The sequence below is a fragment of the Branchiostoma belcheri genome, unplaced genomic scaffold (assembly GCF_001625305.1).
Source record: "Branchiostoma belcheri isolate BF01 breed outbred unplaced genomic scaffold, Haploidv18h27 scaffold139, whole genome shotgun sequence".
In the NCBI taxonomy this organism is placed as follows: Eukaryota; Metazoa; Chordata; class Leptocardii; order Amphioxiformes; family Branchiostomatidae; genus Branchiostoma; species Branchiostoma belcheri.
Genome location: NW_017802813.1, coordinates 293,051 through 310,687, shown reverse-complemented (window position 1 = coordinate 310,687; position 17,637 = coordinate 293,051). Strand labels below are relative to the sequence as shown.

Sequence of the window (17,637 nt, the reverse complement as noted above, 5' to 3'; positions counted from 1 at the left end):
GGGGAGGTCATCATAGGTCACTGTGGGTCAGAAACATCCTGCGCCACGGGCGGCCCGAAACGCTTCCGCCTCTGTGTCTAAAGACGAACCGTTTTCTGTGGCGAAACGTTTCGTACCGTTTCGAAACGGTATACCGTTTCTGGTCTAAATCGGGCCTAAGTAACATCACAAACATCATCATCTGAATCCCTTTGTTAACAAACAAGTGACATGAGAAGTTCCAGAACTTTTTTTAATCTCAGTGCTGTTTACATGAGCACAGTTATGGGGACAAAGAAATTTGTCATCTTTATCTTTTTCATGCTACTGGTCCAAGTGATATCTTGAAAAAACAACAAACGATAGTTCACCAAATTGCAGGGAAGTTCGACCAGGGTTTCTTGATTTTAATAATATTATAAAATAACCTGACTTTGCTCCATTTGTAATTAAATTTTCTTGAATACCCAAGAAATCAAAAATGTAATTTGCAGACCACGGATATTGAAAATGACACAACCATCTCTAACAATTGAGGTGACCTCAGTAACCAATACTGCTAGCATGGAAATCCTGAATGATAAACCCCTCCATTCGTACCAGTCCTAAGTTATGACAGACAAACAGGAAGACATGGCATACATTCAACATACGTGCCACACTACTGGTAGACATTCTGTCATCTTAGCTCTCTCAATTCCATCATGTGTATCTCATAAACAAGGCGGAGACATTAAAATATCTTAGCTGTAACTGTTTTTAATTATCAATTATTCCATATCCAGTCTGGCCCATTTTTTGCTATCTTTCGAAGTGCCAGTAATGCTTTTTTAATTTCCTTTTTGTCTGTTAGTAGCGTGCATATCACTCCATACCGCCACTGCCCTTCACATGTAGGGGAAACCAGGGTTTCCTGTGCCAGGAATGGTCACCCCTAGGCTGGCCAGACTAGTCTGACCTCTTCAATGAAGCTGCCAGTCTGGTGACAGCCTGGAATAGGAAGGTCCCACTGAGATAATAGACATGAAATGAAGTTGAAATTTCCTTTTAACCTCTTAAAATACTTCCTGCGGGAACTTTCCCACAGCGTACAAGGGTGGACTGGAAGTTGTGATTGTTTTGAAGTTGCCTTGCAACTGCAGTGAATGAGGCTGTTTCAAAGTTATCATATTTCAAAGTTATCAACCATTATCATGTTTGAGTCTACCTCAGTCAGTCATACGATGCAAATGTTATATTCACTTTCTTTCATCAAGCTTCATAAGTTCTTAGAGTCAAAGCTTTGTATCTACATTAGAAGCTAAAAAGGGCAGATATATTCAGACTTTGCAATTTCGGTACCACTTAATTATGTATTCAAAAATTCAACTTTTCATGAAAGCAAGAATTCCTAAAAAAATGTTTCATCTTGTTGGACAAGTCGGTGGTTGCTAGCCAAGTAGACCGACCCTTTGCAGGGACAAGGTCAAGTTTTTCACCCAGCCTGATATGAAGGTAAAACCTTCCAGATTGATATGCAGCTTCCTTTCATTACTTCTGTCTAACACCTTAGTCAGACGATCCAGTACGGCTGGCACAGTTACAAAAGCTGTCCAGCCTGTGTGTCTTGTGCTATACTGTAGACTGATTTAAGTTTGAGGGGACATAAATTTTGCTGTGGGAGGGTGAAGAACTTGTTCTTAGTTCAAAGTTTGTAATGTGTTTAGGTAATGTTTCGGGAGGGGGTCAGAACTCATGATCACTGTGCTATGAGTTCCAGACATTCAAGTTTTAGGTCGTTCCCAGTGCATGGATAAAATTACAGCAAGTATTATGTGATGTACAGTATTTTATCAGGGAGGGGCAAAAGAAATTTAATATGTTATTCAGGAAGTTCACCCTGCCTGGTCAGTCAAAATAAGGGGACTGATGTATGTAGGTAGTGCTAAGTCAGCTGATTACTTGCCCCTGACCCCTGCCTTCTTATCGGAAACCTTTTATAATTGCATTTAGCTTTATGTGCAGGACAGCTGGAAGATGATAGTCTCCCATATGGGGCGGGTTCACAATAAACGCTGAACTCTATTGATTAGAACTTTCAGTATCAAGGCCAATTAAAACTGACAAACTCATTGGCAATAAAAAAAACCTACTGATTTCAAACTGACATACTAACTAGAGGAAGTTGCTAATGATGTCAAAGGCAATATGTATATATCTGTGTGTACTAGGACAACTAGGACAATTTTTAAAAGGTGACTCATGGCACTAAACTGTGGTGGTGCTATCTCCTTAGGTACAGGTGAGGGATCCATAAAGCTTGTGACCAGATGCACGTACACCAAGTCACATGACCTTGCTTATAGGGTAAAGGTTGATAAACTTTGGGAAGGTCAAATGCCAACTAGAACCCTCAACCTGCTTCCAATTTGGTTGCATTTTGGTAGAAACACAAAGAGGACGTTAACCCTACCTGAGTCTGCTTCAATTATAAAGCCTCCCTTTACAGGCGGCCTTTCTGAAGTTCATAACTTGTGCTGAAGCTTTTGGTACCAAAACATTAAAAAATTCCCCAAATTTGAAAAGTGCTGAGATTGGAATGTGATATATAACTGACCTGTTCAGTTTCTGAGGGGGAGAAATGGAGCAATGTCAAGGTAGAAACCTGACATTGGACCATGTCGATGAAGCTAAGAGTGAACCCTCCCCCCTTCGACATTGGTCCCACATGTACCCTAAGTTTTTGCAGGCTCCGGGTTGACCAGTGCTCTCACTACATTAGCAAGATAAAAAAGATTAATAGCCAACAAGTATTTGTCCTTGATGGCTTGTGGGGAGGCTATGTGGTCAGTTTGGAAAGGATACTGACCACAGGGCAGGTGGGTGTGGTCATCCAAACCACAGTCTGAAAATGATGTAAGGAAGGCTCATAAGTGTGTTTTGCCAGCTGGTAAAGTGTGTTCAAAACAAGAGCATGACCCTTTTGACACTGAGCTTTTTCAAAGGGGTTACTAGGGTTTTCTGAAGAATACCGGGCTTTCGGAAGGATCTTGGGTTGAACATAAGGTTTCTGGAGCTTGGCCAGTTCCTAAAATCATTTCCACAGACAAGCCAGGAACCCAAGCCCTCCTTCCTTAGCTGGGTCAAGAAGGGTTTTCTAGAGGGCAAAAGCTGAACCTGGGTGCTATTTTTACCCATCACCTTTGTAGGGGAGGGGCTGGGGGGGGCTCAAAAGAGCAAACGATAACTTGTTGCTATCTTCAAGAGAACTAGAAGAAAAGAGGTGTCCAGAGAACAATCTGTAGGGTCATGCCCTCTTGTGGTGGACACTGGGTTTGGAGTCAATTAGGTGACTGTGATTCTGAGAAATCTCAATATGTGGCTGAAAATCCCTGCACCAGCTGTGCCACCCTCTGGTCTTTACAGGGTAGGCTCCAGGAATGTCTTCCCATTGGCTGACATCATCACCCCACAGGCTTGTCTTTCACCTGTGGATCCCTGGATGGTTTAGACATCTCAGTGTGCGAAACCTGATTTGTTTATAGGAACTCAGCAAATGTCAATGTTAGGTAAATGTCTTCATGGTCAGCCTGCAACATAACTGGGGTGAAGACTGGGCCATGTGATGTGTGTGTGTGTTATGTTGAAACCTTATGTCTCTGGTTTATCTGCCTCCAGGAAATGTTGGCTGAGGAAGCTCAGGAAGTATGGGATTGATAAGTCTTTGTACTGTCTGGGTTTCGAAGAAAAATTCTTTGATGTTTGGACAGTCTTAATCAGTACCAGAGAATATTTAATTGATGAAGGCCTCTCATTAAGTAATGCTAACTCGTAAACTAACCAATCAGCCAACTTGGTTCATTGAAAGGACAACATTGGCAACGAGAATCACGTAAAAAAATTGATTGTTCAAACAATACTTACCAGTTTCCCATTGGCTCTTCTTTGCCTTGTACAAGTAGTTTAAGACCTTTTTCCTCATACTCATAGAAGATTGAAAGGAAGGCATTTTGTTATGTCAGTCCAATATATGATTATGGTGCCATTAATCAGTCTGTCCTTGTCAGTGGAGTTTGTAGATTTCAAAGAGTCCTACTACAGGCTGTTGGTGCCATCATTCTCCAAACTGGGTCAGGTTTAGTGATAACTTATCAAAAAGATTACAAGGAGCTCATAGATGAACCCAAGGTATCTCTGTTGTGGCCATCATTAGTCAAGCAGCAATCCTCTACATAGCACGGGATGACAATCCGCTAAACCTCCGGATCAACTTGGATCTAAAGCCTCTAATGACCAACTTTTCTGGACAGTGGAAAGTGAGGGAGAATCATGACAAGATATCATGCACCATTGTAAAGTATGTTACATGGTAGATACCACCATGCATATGCCATCCTATACATGTATGAAGAGTTATGCATGAACATGAACATAGACCTTTGTCCTCAATGGTCATTCCCTCATTAATTGCAACCTTTGTGTTGAAATGTGCCCAGGGCCTAGAACTATAGCAGGATTTGTCTCCAGCCTCACAGTCTTGAAACTTATCGGCCTTGCTTCCTGGATATGTTGATAACTTGGATCTTTATCTCTAGTTTGAGGCCTTTTTGACATCCCATGGATCTATTAAGATTCTCAAGTTGCTATTTTTGTGTTATGTTTCCCAAGTGATGACTGGAGTTGGTATGCCTTCAGCACCAGGAGTGTCATTCATGTTGCCCAGTTGTTCCATCAATTTTCTCCAGTTAGGAGTCCTCTTACCGTCCTTAGGATAGGCTATTACAGTGGTATGGTACTATGTAGTAAAAGTTAAAGTGCATAAAAACAAGTAATGTTGTGAAAGACGCCATATACTGACTAAGGAATCTCTTCTTTCTGTTGATTTAACACACTAAATCAGGAATAAAAGTTAGTTCTATTTTGAATGTGGGACAGTCAAAGGACAAAAAAAAAACATTTGTTACCATGACCCTTAAGTCTGTTCCTACTTAAACTCCCTCCCTGCTATCATCTATCTTTCAGCAGAACTTGCCAGAAGTTATTAGGAAAGGTTAAAGGTTGATGCCCCTATCTTCCTTCCTTTTTTGGTTTTATTCAAATAAGTATCTAGAAGGAAAGGTTTTTCAGTTCAGCGCGTGTCAATGCACCATAATCTACTAGTACATCTTCCAAGGCAACTTGATTTGCTACACAAAGGACTGTAGAGGAAGGCAGGAGGGAAGTAGAACTGGGTTCATTAGACCACTGATCTTTGCAGGTGGTCACTATGGTTCACTGCCAAGGTTTCCAGTTTACTTTTGGCCACAAATATTGTGTCTTTCACTTTATCAACCTGGTGGCCCCCTGTTGGCCCCACTCCCAGTTCCTGCTGTCTGTTGGTCAGGAGGTAATCAGAAACACTCTTGTGCACATTTCACAGGCAGCCAGGGAAGGGTTCTTCAAAGCTAGATGTAGCTACGTCCCCTAATACTGCAAGCATAGATGTGCTGCCCGCTAAACCCCCAGGCAAACAAGCCCTGGACAAACTGCCTGAAGCTTCAACAGAAAGCTTGAACTCAGATGCCCAGATTGCAGTGTCAGAAAGAAGTTTTGGTAAGCCCAGCTTGGGAAGGGTTCTTCAAAGCTAGGCAGTTAGACTCAAATAGTAGAGTACATCCTATTACTGCTAACATAGATGTGCTGCCTGCTAAAGCTCCCAGACCACAAGCCCTGGACAAACTTCAACAGAAAGCCCAAACACGGTGCGGGCGAACTTGGAGCCCTGAGTGGCAGAAAAAAAAGAAAGAGAGAGAGAAAGGGAGAGAGAGAGATGGAAATGAAAAGAGGAAGGGAAAAGGGCACGCTCAGGGGAGACTAGGTGGCGAAAAGACAGATATATATATATGGAAAGGGAGAGAGTGAAAAAAAAAGGTTGTAGCCCAGATGGCAGTGTCAGTACTAAGAAGTCCCTTTTGGTAAGCCCAGCCTGGCCAAAGTGGCCAGGTTAACTGTATGTCCCACTGTGGTCTGACAGGTCCCAGAACCCTGACCTACAAACAGGGTGATGCTAATGGGCTTGGATTTGAAATAACCAGAAAGCTGGGTCAGATTAGGATGGATATAAATTATCCTGGTTCTGTTCTTTAGTTTTGTTCTGCCATACATTCATAGATGCTTTCCCATGATCTACGCAGACTTGTTCCAGATCAGAATTTTCATCCAGCTAATATACGAGAAATCATATTCTCATTGTATCTATTCATTTTAACTAAATGCAGTCCTTGTGTAAAATAAATCTTACAACCAAAAACCACACATGGCTAATAACTTCTCGCTGTAAGGTCTTAAAAATTCTCCTTACACTTCGTCTCAGGAATGCGCGGGGCTTCACAAACATACTGCAACTGATGATGTTTTAGTTTATGATGAAGTTGACAGTATTGATGATGATCTGTTAAATGAATGTTGACTGTAACTTGTTTTAAACTTGTAATGTGCGTGGAATCATTATCAATTGCTGTGTATCAAGTTTTCATTTTGATAAGAATGTTAACTCCTACTTTGTGTTGTAATATTTCCATCTCTGTGCATTGCAGGCATGTGAAGGCTGTACTGGAAAATGTGTTTGCAATGGAACGAAAGGAATCAAGGTTAGTAGACGCATAACTCAATCCTCCATTCTTTTTTTAAAAAGTGTTACCAGTATAGTTTAGCTTTGTTTTAGTTGTGTTAAATGTCGTACCTTGTTAAAGAGCACTTCTGAGCATCACTAATTGTGTGTTGTCTGTCTGTAGGGTGAAAGAGGACTACCAGGTCTACAAGGACCTCCCGGCTTACCAGGCTTCCAAGGACTAGAGGGACCACCCGGACCAAAAGGACTAGTGGTAAAGACAACAACAATTCTTACATGTTGTGTCCAGAATACAGTAACTTCACACTAGAAGAGATCATTTAGAGAAAAACCTTCTGGAAAGAAGTCTGTAGTTTTGGTGATGTCAGCCTTTGCCGCATGCTAAGATGAGCTTGCTCTTGCTGCATGCAAAGACGAGCTTGCTCTTGCTGCATGCAAAGTTACTTGCATGGTTCTATCAGGAAAATAAAATACAAGAAGTTGTGATGAACTTTCCAGTGCAGTCTAGATTTATAAAGCCAATCTTTTTAGCCCAAAGTTTCGGATTTCGGCCTAATTGAACACTACCCAAGTTTCTCAGACTGGGTAGGTCTTATCTCCAATAGAATTCACAGCATATCTCTCAGACATATGTTTCCTATTTCCTGTGGCCAAAGGATTGTTGGGAACTGGTGATGTGGCAACCTGGGTTATGGTTGCAGGCAGAACTGAGGGTACACCTTTCAGTGCAATTACAGACCACAACATGAACAAAAGTGGTCTTTCTGTGTACTCAAAAGTAAAAGTTACATACTTGTCAATTTAGTCACCAGCTACTTGTACATGCAATGCAACATGAAGAAAACCTTTTTCAGTATTTTCTCTTTTTGTTGTATCAAGTTGCCTCAACCTCATGTTGGGGTCAAATGTTGAACCCCCTTGTCAAGCCGAAATGTTACTCTGAAATCTGGTGTAATGAACTAACACCAAATTTGTATGTAAGGTCAAGCAGTTGACACGATAAGAAGACTGCATGTCAACTTACTCTGGACATCAGAATGCACACCTTCTAACTAGCCATCTACTTGAGACTGGAACCATTGTAATAAAATTACACACCTTGGCACAAATGCAAGCCCACAACACCCTCCCTTTCTATTTAAGGAGAAGATACTGTAACTTGTAAGTAGAATATGCAGATTATTAATATTATACCCCCCAAATGAATTGCCACTGTCTTGCAGACATTCACAAGGCAGTGCAGTCACTTTTCACAAAAGAAAGCTCTCAAGAGAAGGCAATGTGTTAGAAAGACAATACAGATCTCGAGTGATCTTACTCAGTATGTAATTGTATAGTCAGTTGTATGATTGAAACCATGTATTAACTGGAAGATGAGAACACTTTTGCCTAACTAGCCAAAGGCAGCCTCCTGACATGGAGGACAGGACTGTTTCCCCTGGCTGACTAACCCTACTTCTGTACATCGCAGAAAGTACCATATGTGTTTTGCCTAACCCTACTACTAGAGGAAGCCTTAAAACAGACTGTCTTGTATATAAGTCAAGGGATAATCTCATTTTTGGTATATATTAGAATTATTGCACATAATGATAAACTTCCTACCAAACACAAAGATTTGTACAATGTACATAAAGAGACATTTGATTTGTGGAACTGAAATATTTAGGAGCAAAGGTGCTTCATGTTGTCTTCTTGGTAGACTTAAAGCTGTTCTAAGAAACCTCATAATAATTGGCTATCCCAATCAAACCAATTTGTTTAACTCTTTCCAAATGGTCACTGCATAATCACATGTGTTTGGAATGATTTTTAATCAGGACAGTTCTCAGGAGAGTAACTCAATAACATATGTACTACTTCTTTAGCTTCAGGCTTATGCAAGTAGAAATCTTCTATTCATAATTGATGTTAGTTACTGATATAACTCTCCGCATTGCTAATTTACCAACACAATTTCCTGAAAAGCTTAGCTAATCAAAAACAGCCAGGAAAAATCCTGTTTTGACTCCTAACCACCAGTAACATGTGGCATGGAAAGACTTCTGGATTAAACTTTGCTTATTTTGGCTGTCTATACTCTAGATAGTGTAACTTGTTACGTTCTTGCTGCCAAAGATTGTAAATGTAGCCAGCTAAGGCCCGCTTTACTTAGACTGGTGATGGGTAAAAAGCTGTCGCATGTTCAACCATTACTGGTCTAAAGAGATAAAAGGGGCCATGTGATATTTTTTTTCACAAAATGATATGTCCACACCTGCCGGTCCCACTACCCTTCATCCAGGGGGCCGTGATGGCTCCTCGTGTGCAAAGACTTCGCTGATGGCAAGCCCATAACTTGTACAACTTTCTGCTCTGCTGTGCCATTTTTTACTTCACTGAGTGCCACATATCTATCCCTTTTTGAATGTCGAATTTGTATTTCCGTATGGGATGGCAGAAGGCCAGTGAAGGGTCTGGAGCACCCGACCAGCGTGGGGAAGAAGCCGGGTTATTGCCTGGCCCTGTGCATGTGCCTCATCCTCCCTCTTTGTTGGGCGAGTACACGGTGTCTCGTATGCTGGAAAACGTGGGTAGCAAACATTGAAAACATGAGCTGTGGCAAGACGAAGATAAACAGCTCTTCCCCGCCGTTTTGACGTGCAATATCCCGGGCCACGGGCGGCCCCCTGCGCTTCTACCCATGTGTCTAAAGACAACTGTCACCGGTAGTGAAGTAGTGCCATTATGATCACCAGTCTAAAGCGGGCCTAATGATTTTGCTGTACACCTACTGACTGACAAGAAAATTACTACCTCCCAGCAGAAATAGCTTTGCCGCAAAGTATCATACAGATACATTGAGGAATATATGTATAAGCAAAATATTTTGAAATTAATGCTAGTCTCTCTGAGTGTGAAGGTAATTCTTGAAAACTGAAAATGTTTGTTTTTTATTTTATCCAGGGAGGAAGAGGAAATCAGGGCTCTATGGGACCAAAGGGCATCAGGGTGAGTCCATGTTTTAGCTTTGTTCTGACATTTTGACTATTGTTAAAGCTTTTTGCCTAATACAAATGCATTATGGATTGCATCACTGCTTGAAATGCTTGAGATTGATGTTGATGACTGAAGTTAATTTTATTTTTCCTTACGAAGGGTGCACAAGGTATTCCAGGCTTTGCTGGTGTCCCAGGAATTCCAGTAAGTGTGTTTTGTATTTAGCTTTGATAGAAATTTTACATGTCTATTGTAATGTATTGTATGCAGTCTTGCTAGTAAGTGCATTCTTGTGTAAAGGTTACTATTACTACGTACATGTAGTGTTTGTATCCTAATTTAATTTTTCCTACTTTCAGGGTCTGCCAGGATTGGAAGGACCCATGGGTCCCCCTGGACTGGATGGCTGCAATGGAACAAAAGTATGTAACATAACAAGTACTGTACATTAGTCTCTTTAAATGTACTTTTCTTCAAACAATCAGCATGTAAAGATGTAGAAAGATATGTCATTAAACTAAGGTTAGCCTATCAGCAAAATTTGCCACTCAATGCAGGAAAGAGCTTTTCAGAGGATGTTTTGTTATGTGTAACAAAATTGATATGATGAAAAAACCCCTGATTCAACTCTTGAACATCGATACTCACTTGACACTTGCGTTTAGCATTATGTGAACCTTAAGCAGCCTGTTAAAGTGTCTCTTGTTTCTTACAGGGAGATTTTGGACCCAGAGGCACACCAGGCCCTGCAGGAAGATCTGGTGATCCGGTAAGAATTTAAAGAAATAATCTTCATGCTTCTCAGTTTCTTCTCTTTGATTCTTACTGAATTTTGACAACACCTCAGGGGCGGAGACGTTTGCTTTAAAACATACTTGCCTTCCTTGTCTGCAGGGTTTGCCTGGACTTGACGGACCAAAGGGTGAGCCAGGTGAATCTGGTGGTGCTGGAGAAGGGATCAAGGTATGTTACGTCAGCTTCAGATCCATTTTGTTCACTTAAAGGAAATACGACTTCGTTTCTTTCAAAATTCATGTGTATGACGATAGAATTGAGCATAAACCAAGTAAACTTTTTGTGCTTTTAGGGAGACAGAGGCGATGTCGGCAGAAACGGACTACCTGTAAGTACTTGTCAACTTCATATGAATTTCCCTCAACATGGCTCTTCAAATTCCTCTAGTACCTGTACTTGGTGGTACTTATTTGATTATGATGGTTACAGAGAGACCTGAAATGAAATGTTCTTTATTATCGCAGGGCCCACCTGGACTTAACGGACTTCCTGGACCACAAGGAGATTCTGGAGTTCAAGGCCAAAAGGTGAACCAAATTTCAATTTTCTTATGCCTTTTTTGGTCATTAAGAAGTTAAGTACCATTCTCAAGCAGCATGAATTAGAAACTGAGTTGCATTTCGTTTCTTTTTTTTTTTTTTTTTCTAGGGTTTCCCTGGACCTAGAGGCTTCCAAGGAGAGAAGGGTGACATGGGCTTGGGCTTCCAAGGACCAAAGGGAGCGAAGGGAGAGAGTGGTCTACCCGGCCCACCTGGACCCCCTGGCATTCTAGGAGAGCAAGTCGGACTCCCCGGACAAATCTTCGTAAGTTTTATTGCATTTTAGTTTACACAAATGGCTCTAGTCTGTAGTCTTTTTTCAAAGGTACAAGACAACCATGAAAAATCTACATACTATGTACTGTATACATACTAGGTACTGGTTATGCAGAGACTTTTAGATTTATGATTTCTATCTTAACAGGCTTACAAATGCTGAAGCAAAATGGTATAGACTGTGAATGGTATTTCTTAAAGCTTAGTTGGTAACTTTCTTTTTCTGTTCTTTTTCCCAAAAACCATTTCAGCCCTCACAAGGACAAAAGGGTGAACCAGGAGCAGCAGTAAGTATTTGTATTCTACATATTTCATGACAATGCAACTTTGTTACGTGTTTTTACCAAAAGATGACTACAAAATGCCACAGTAAAGGACCATAGAATATTTTTCATTCATGATCACCTTGTACTTTTTCAACATTGGGAATGAATGTTTCTTGTTTCTCCTGTCAATCTATTGAAATCTTGTACGCAGGTAAATAATTAGCATGTGACATAATTGTAACAATGTTGTGTGTTTTCAGGGACCCATTGGTTTCCAAGGCCAGAAGGGAGAGCCAGGCCTGCCCGGACCCCCTGGTGCCGTAAGTGCATACATCATCACAATTGACACTAAACGTCCTGTTGTTTGACTTGTAAGACATGGTACAAAATACAGATGTGACAAAGCTACTGAACTGTCTCTAACTCTTAAGTTTTAAAATGCACACTTGATCAAAGGTAGCCAAGGCAACTATCTTTTTAAGGAAGGTAAGAGAAAAGGTTGAAAACATTGCTGTCCATTTATGTGATTGTGAGACATAACATGTCAGGTTTGTTGTTTGTAACATACCTGTGTCAGATATTACAATGATTTAGCTGATGTGTTAAACAGATACAGATATTTGTCAAGTAGTATTAGGAATGAAATACCCAAACGCACATGACTGTCTGAGCTTTATGTTTGCTTGATGTCTGCTTTTTCCAGTTTTCTAGCGCAGAGAAGTGTCCTGCTGGCGCCAGTGCATGGCTTTGTCCTAGCTTGTAGTGGCTTATGTATACGGCTCCCGGGCAAGCATCCAACATCAACTGCAACCAGCTGTCATCATTAATTATTACACAATGCCTCCCCTCATGTACCCCTCTCCAAAAGATGGAATTTCCTTCCTGGTAGAAGTTTAATTGAAGCAGGGGTCCTAAAACAAAAGATTTATTTGTTTAAAAGAAATACTTAAACATTCCTGAAAGATTTCACTAAGAAAATATCCTGGCTGATCATGATTTGAGCCATGTTTGCTTGTTAACAATTTGTCAAAATTGAAAGAGCTTGATCTAGTTTTTTTTTAAGATATTTATTTAGTTTGTACAAAATTTTTCATGTACTAAAACTTATCACATTAATGTTTTCACCCAAGTAAGAAATTGAGAGTTTTCATTTCACAAATGTTTCCTGGTGTTACATAAGAAGCTAAATGGTGTAGAGGACCATAATTCGTACAAAGTTAAACCTTGTTTCTGTCACATCTGGCATTTCCATCTGTCAAGTACATTTTTTATCATAGAGATCATCTGATCATCTAACAATGGCCATCATTAATCATTTACATGTGTAAAACTGTCACGTGTCATTGTCGTGCCTGTCATTGTCTACCATTCAGACTGTGTTATATGCTCGTAAAAGTTGGCAAGCTTTGTGAAAGGCAAATGATCAGGCTATTGCTGGCTTTTTGTTCGTAACTGTGTTGGCCCTGCTAACGTTTGTTGTTGTGACAATGATTCTGACATCCAACATGTTACACACGACTACACACTGTGCATATCTTCTGACAAGTGGTTCTAAATGAACTGTAATTACATGTATATCAATCGTAAGCCAGGCATGGTTATTATTATATTGTTTCCACACCTGATGTTTTGGACATTGCATCTTCATCAAAACTCCTTATTGATTTTGGATTTTGGAAGGAAACAAGATTTGTGAAACTTTGTTTGGTTTTTGACAAATGCTGAAATCCACAATGGCCACAATCTGAAGAAAGGTCCATAAGACATACCTCCTGTTTTCAGACTAGTTCCTCTGCATACTTGTTCAATTGTGAAAGCACCAATCACAAGACCACAGCCCATCACAGAATTAAAGGCCATACACCGCACAGTCCCGACTTAATTTACCAGCATTTAACAAACTCAACTCAATTGACATGTTTTAACCTCATATCTTGGATTTGTAACAAAGTTACTGACAGAAGTACTATGACAACAAACTCAACTCAATTGACATTATGTTTTAACCTCATATACAAAGTTACTGACAGAGGTACTATGACTTAGCTGTAGTCCCCAAATTGTACCCCGATTGTCCTGGAGGCATTGTTGCATGACAGGTTGCACTTGATGTTTGATTCTCCTGCATACAGTCAGGAGGCGGCTGTCCATCTGTTGGTTGCCCTTATGGCTGTCCAGTGGGCTGTCCTGGCTACCCGACACCCCAGGGGCAAAGAGGGCAAAAAGGTGAACCTGGCCGCCCGGGAAGTCCTGTAAGTTAACTACTGTATGTTGTTGTCCTCGTGTAAACAATGGTTTATTCTGGAACTGTAGACAATATCAGGACCAGCGCCCCTACCTGGAGCTGTCGGCGGTATGGGCCAGAAGGGAGAACCAGGCATCCCCGGACCACCTGTAAGTACCGAGCTTGTCTGTTCCTGGAGTTCATTGTGATCTTGCTCATGAATAGTAATTAGCATGGACAAAATCAGTTTTACACTTAATGGCATTATCTTTGAGGCCTTTGAACTTTTCTTGGTGGCTGATATTAACTCATTGGCAAGATTTGTTAGTGTTCCCTGAGTTATTCCCTTGAATAACAACCATTCTTTGCAACATTAAAAACAATTGAATTTTTCACTAATAGGTAATATGAATGTTGTAACTTCTTCGTTAAGGAAACTGAGTATGTCATTCATGTACATTTGTATTTGTGAAACATGCACTATAGTTCTGCCCTGGAAAGCTAGATGACTACTCCTTTTTCAATTACAGGAGTGGACTAATACTGACTAAGTGGCATGACTTTTTTTCTTTTCCTTCTGAATATACTGTGTCCAAATGATATGCATTTGATGTTCTCTAACTTTTTGGTTATTCTCCATGTGACTAGTTAAGTGAGAATGCAAACATAATGGGTGTTACATACATATTTGTATTTTAACACAACAACCTGTCTCAGCACCATGTACAAAATGATAAAATGATGTTACATTTTGATATGTACAGGGATGTTGAACAATTTTTCTTGCTCATATAATGCATGAATGCATGGGTGCCTGATCTAACTATTTACCTACAGGGTAAGCCTGGCAAGGATGGGCCGCCAGGACCTTTTGGCTTTAATGTGAGTAAAGGGTAGATGTGTTGATGTGAAATGTTCACGTTCACGGTGTCTGTCCTCGTTCACTCACAGGGTCTGCCTGGCCAAACTGGACCCCCTGGACCTTTTGGCTTCAACGTAAGTAGCACCAGTCCCTGTCTTTAGGCACCTCTCACAGTAGGTGTGGTGTGGAGTTGTGTTGTTAAAACGTTATTCACTTGCTTCCTCTTTCCCTTGAGGATAACTGGTTTACACTTACATTAGATGGACATAAATATTGGCCAGTTGTATTAAGGTTTCTCACGAAAAGCCTCTAGTACATGTATTTGTTTTGATGCAATTTTAAAATGGAATTTTTGTTTAAAAAACATCTGCCTGCTGCTTCAGTGCATGCTTTGTATTTAGATGTCTGTGATTCAGCTACCGATATTGTCTCTGTTGTGTGGTCTAGGTGGATTGTTGTTAATGTTGTTTTTCATATTGTGAACCTTAAGTTGCAAGTCCTGCTGTTCTTCTAAGACAAGTATAATATTCTCCTCTTAGGGACAAAAAGGTGACCCTGGTGCGCCTGGTGGATCTGGCGGCCCTGGTTTTGTTGGACAGAAGGGAGAACCTGGCGTGCCTGGACGGGCTGGAGCACCTGGAGCACCTGTAACTAGACGACTTTGAATATCTCACCCTCCTGTAGCCAATTTACTTGTGATGTTGTATATATTTTGAGGTTGGTTCAAGTAAAAGTCGCTAGAGAGGAAAAGGGAGAAGAGGGGAGTCATTTACCAATTAGATTTGTACATTGTCTGGGAAGCATTTCTGATATTGTGGATCACCTGTAAGTAGATGACTTTGTATGTCTCTTTCTCCTTAAGCCAACATAACAATGGAAATGTAGTAACATATATTTTGAGGTTGGTTTGCAAGACAACAATGTCTGATAAACATTCCTGATATTGTACTTCTTATTATTTACACAGTCTGTACATGTACATGTAGGAAGTAACAAATGTCTGTATCTCCCATCTTGTAGGGTACGGCTTCAGTTGGTGGCAGGCCTGTTCCTGGACCTCAGGGTGCGCCAGGCAACCCTGGTGGTGCTGGATTCCCTGGACAGAAGGGAGAGCCTGGTCTCCCCGGCTTCGGCGGCCCCAAGGGTTACCCCGGACCCGCTGGTACTCCTGGCCCGCCTGGCCGCCCTGCAACTGGTGGTGCATCCTTCCCTGGCCCCCCTGGAAACCCAGGTACAATCTCATCACACTGTTTATGCTGCTAATACTGGAAGTCTGGATACATTGGACGTACTTGCTGTTTTCACTTTATTCTCCACCAGGAACATTTAAACAGTTGTGGAAACATGTCACAATGCTGCAAGATTTGAAAAAAGTGATGCAACATGACTCTTTAGAACAGCAGTACACAGACATAAAACCGGCCTGTTTTCCTAAACTCTGTAGTTTGCAGCTTTCTAGTGGTCAGAGCCACTGGTTTGGGTGTGTGAGTTGAGTATTAAAAGATGTACTTGTGTATAACAACAGGTGCCCCTGGACGTGACGGACCCATGGGTCCCCCTGGTGGCCCCGGATTCCCCGGCGCTAAGGGAGAACCTGGTGCGCCCGGAGCGACTATGGGTGGCGGTGTAGGTCCACCTGGACGCCCTGGCGGTCCTGGATTCCCCGGCGCTAAGGGAGAGAGAGGAAACCCTGGTGCACCCGGTGAGTCATCTATCTGCGTGGTAATTGTGTTGAAAGCATTCTCAAGTCAGTTGTGGTGAGTTCGAAGATATAGTGCTGTTCATGTGCTGAATTTGACCTTTTTCTTGACATACTTTCTCCTTGCTGTTGCCAGTTGTGATTGCAGAGATATTGTTGTGAATTGTTGAGAATTTTAAAGATGTTTTCTTCCCTTTTCAGGTCTGCCTGGTGCCCCTGGTCAGGCTATTGGAGGAGTTGGACCACAGGGCCCCATGGGTCCCCCTGGTGAACCCGGCCGCCCCGGCGGTCCTGGTCTCCCCGGAGGAGCTGGAACACCTGGATTCCCTGGTAAGCTTTCTTTCCCTCAGGTGTTACTTTTTGGTTTGGTTTTCCTTTAATACCCACGATGATGATAATGATCCTTTTGGCATACTCATTTTAACCTGAGCAAAGTTAGATTAGTCGTGTATTACGTCTTTCACAAGTGCATAAAGTTGTCGACTTAGCAGGATTCAAACCCATGACCTCTTGGTTCTGAGTCGAACGCTCTACCGTTACGTCACATGAATCCTATTTTTTAGGACTTGCATGTAGCTGCAGATACTCTATCTGTTGACTCTCAAGTCATCAGAAATGATACAATTTTTGTCCCCTAACAAAAGCTACAATTACACCACAGGTCCAAAGGGAGAACCATGCGGCGGCTGCCCACCTGGCTTCCCCGGACCCAAAGGAGACCGTGGCTTCCCTGGCCCACCCGGCCCGACTGTAGGAGGAGGACAGCCTGGCACTCCTGGCTTCCCTGGTGCCAAGGGTGAACCCGGATTCCCTGGAGGAAGAGGATTGGATGGACCACCGGTGGGTGACACTCCCATGGGTTAACAGCATACCCTGCATGCAATGTTGCAGGATCCAATGCTATAACAGTTTGCCAGCCTTAAATTTCTTGGATGTGAATATCTGTCTGATATTGCACATTTTGGTCATCATTTCATTCTTAAGGTGTATGCAAAGCCCCAAATCAAGCTACATGAGGCATCTCATTAATTTTAAGAATTTGAAATGGCCATGTGTCATTTTCAAAACTATTACATAATGTTGCTAGTGTAAGTGTGTCCATGTTCATATCTCAAGAATGTTGCCTGTTGTGATGTTTTTTTTGTTTGTTTGATGTTTGTTTGTTTGTTACTAGGGCCCTGCTGGTCGTCCTGGCGCCCCTGGCTTCCCTGGTGTGAAGGGTGAACCTGGCTTCGTTCCTGCCGTAGCGGGAACTCCTGGTTTCCCCGGACCCAAGGGTGACCCTGGTATTCCTGGCTCCCCTGGTCAGCCTGGCCGTGATGCTATTGGTGGACTGGTTGGACCACCTGGAACTCCTGGCTTCCCTGGAGCTAAGGTGTGTGTCATGACCACGATGTAATTAAACCTTCTAGGGACAAGCAACAATCCT

At 41.8% G+C, this 17,637-nt stretch overlaps 1 protein-coding gene across 4 annotated transcripts in view; it reads left to right on the top strand.

The window, feature by feature from the left end:
* LOC109464461 (collagen alpha-5(IV) chain-like) overlaps window positions 1-17,637 on the top strand; it is a 40,622-nt gene that overhangs the window by 10,819 nt on the left and 12,166 nt on the right. For 3 of the 4 annotated variants that reach the window (XM_019761450.1, XM_019761449.1, XM_019761448.1), the window contains exons 2-21: window positions 6,534-6,587; window positions 6,732-6,821; window positions 9,515-9,559; window positions 9,707-9,751; window positions 9,907-9,969; window positions 10,263-10,316; window positions 10,442-10,510; window positions 10,635-10,670; window positions 10,807-10,869; window positions 10,991-11,146; window positions 11,409-11,444; window positions 11,684-11,743; window positions 13,737-13,817; window positions 14,599-14,643; window positions 15,049-15,156; window positions 15,530-15,740; window positions 16,035-16,211; window positions 16,410-16,538; window positions 16,870-17,048; window positions 17,383-17,583. In XM_019761450.1, coding sequence (XP_019617009.1) covers window positions 6,534-6,587; window positions 6,732-6,821; window positions 9,515-9,559; window positions 9,707-9,751; window positions 9,907-9,969; window positions 10,263-10,316; window positions 10,442-10,510; window positions 10,635-10,670; window positions 10,807-10,869; window positions 10,991-11,146; window positions 11,409-11,444; window positions 11,684-11,743; window positions 13,737-13,817; window positions 14,599-14,643; window positions 15,049-15,156; window positions 15,530-15,740; window positions 16,035-16,211; window positions 16,410-16,538; window positions 16,870-17,048; window positions 17,383-17,583 — 1,902 coding nt within the window. The remainder of the gene's footprint in view (window positions 1-6,533; window positions 6,588-6,731; window positions 6,822-9,514; window positions 9,560-9,706; window positions 9,752-9,906; window positions 9,970-10,262; window positions 10,317-10,441; window positions 10,511-10,634; window positions 10,671-10,806; window positions 10,870-10,990; window positions 11,147-11,408; window positions 11,445-11,683; window positions 11,744-13,736; window positions 13,818-14,598; window positions 14,644-15,048; window positions 15,157-15,529; window positions 15,741-16,034; window positions 16,212-16,409; window positions 16,539-16,869; window positions 17,049-17,382; window positions 17,584-17,637) is intronic. The other variant, XM_019761451.1, reaches the window with a different exon arrangement.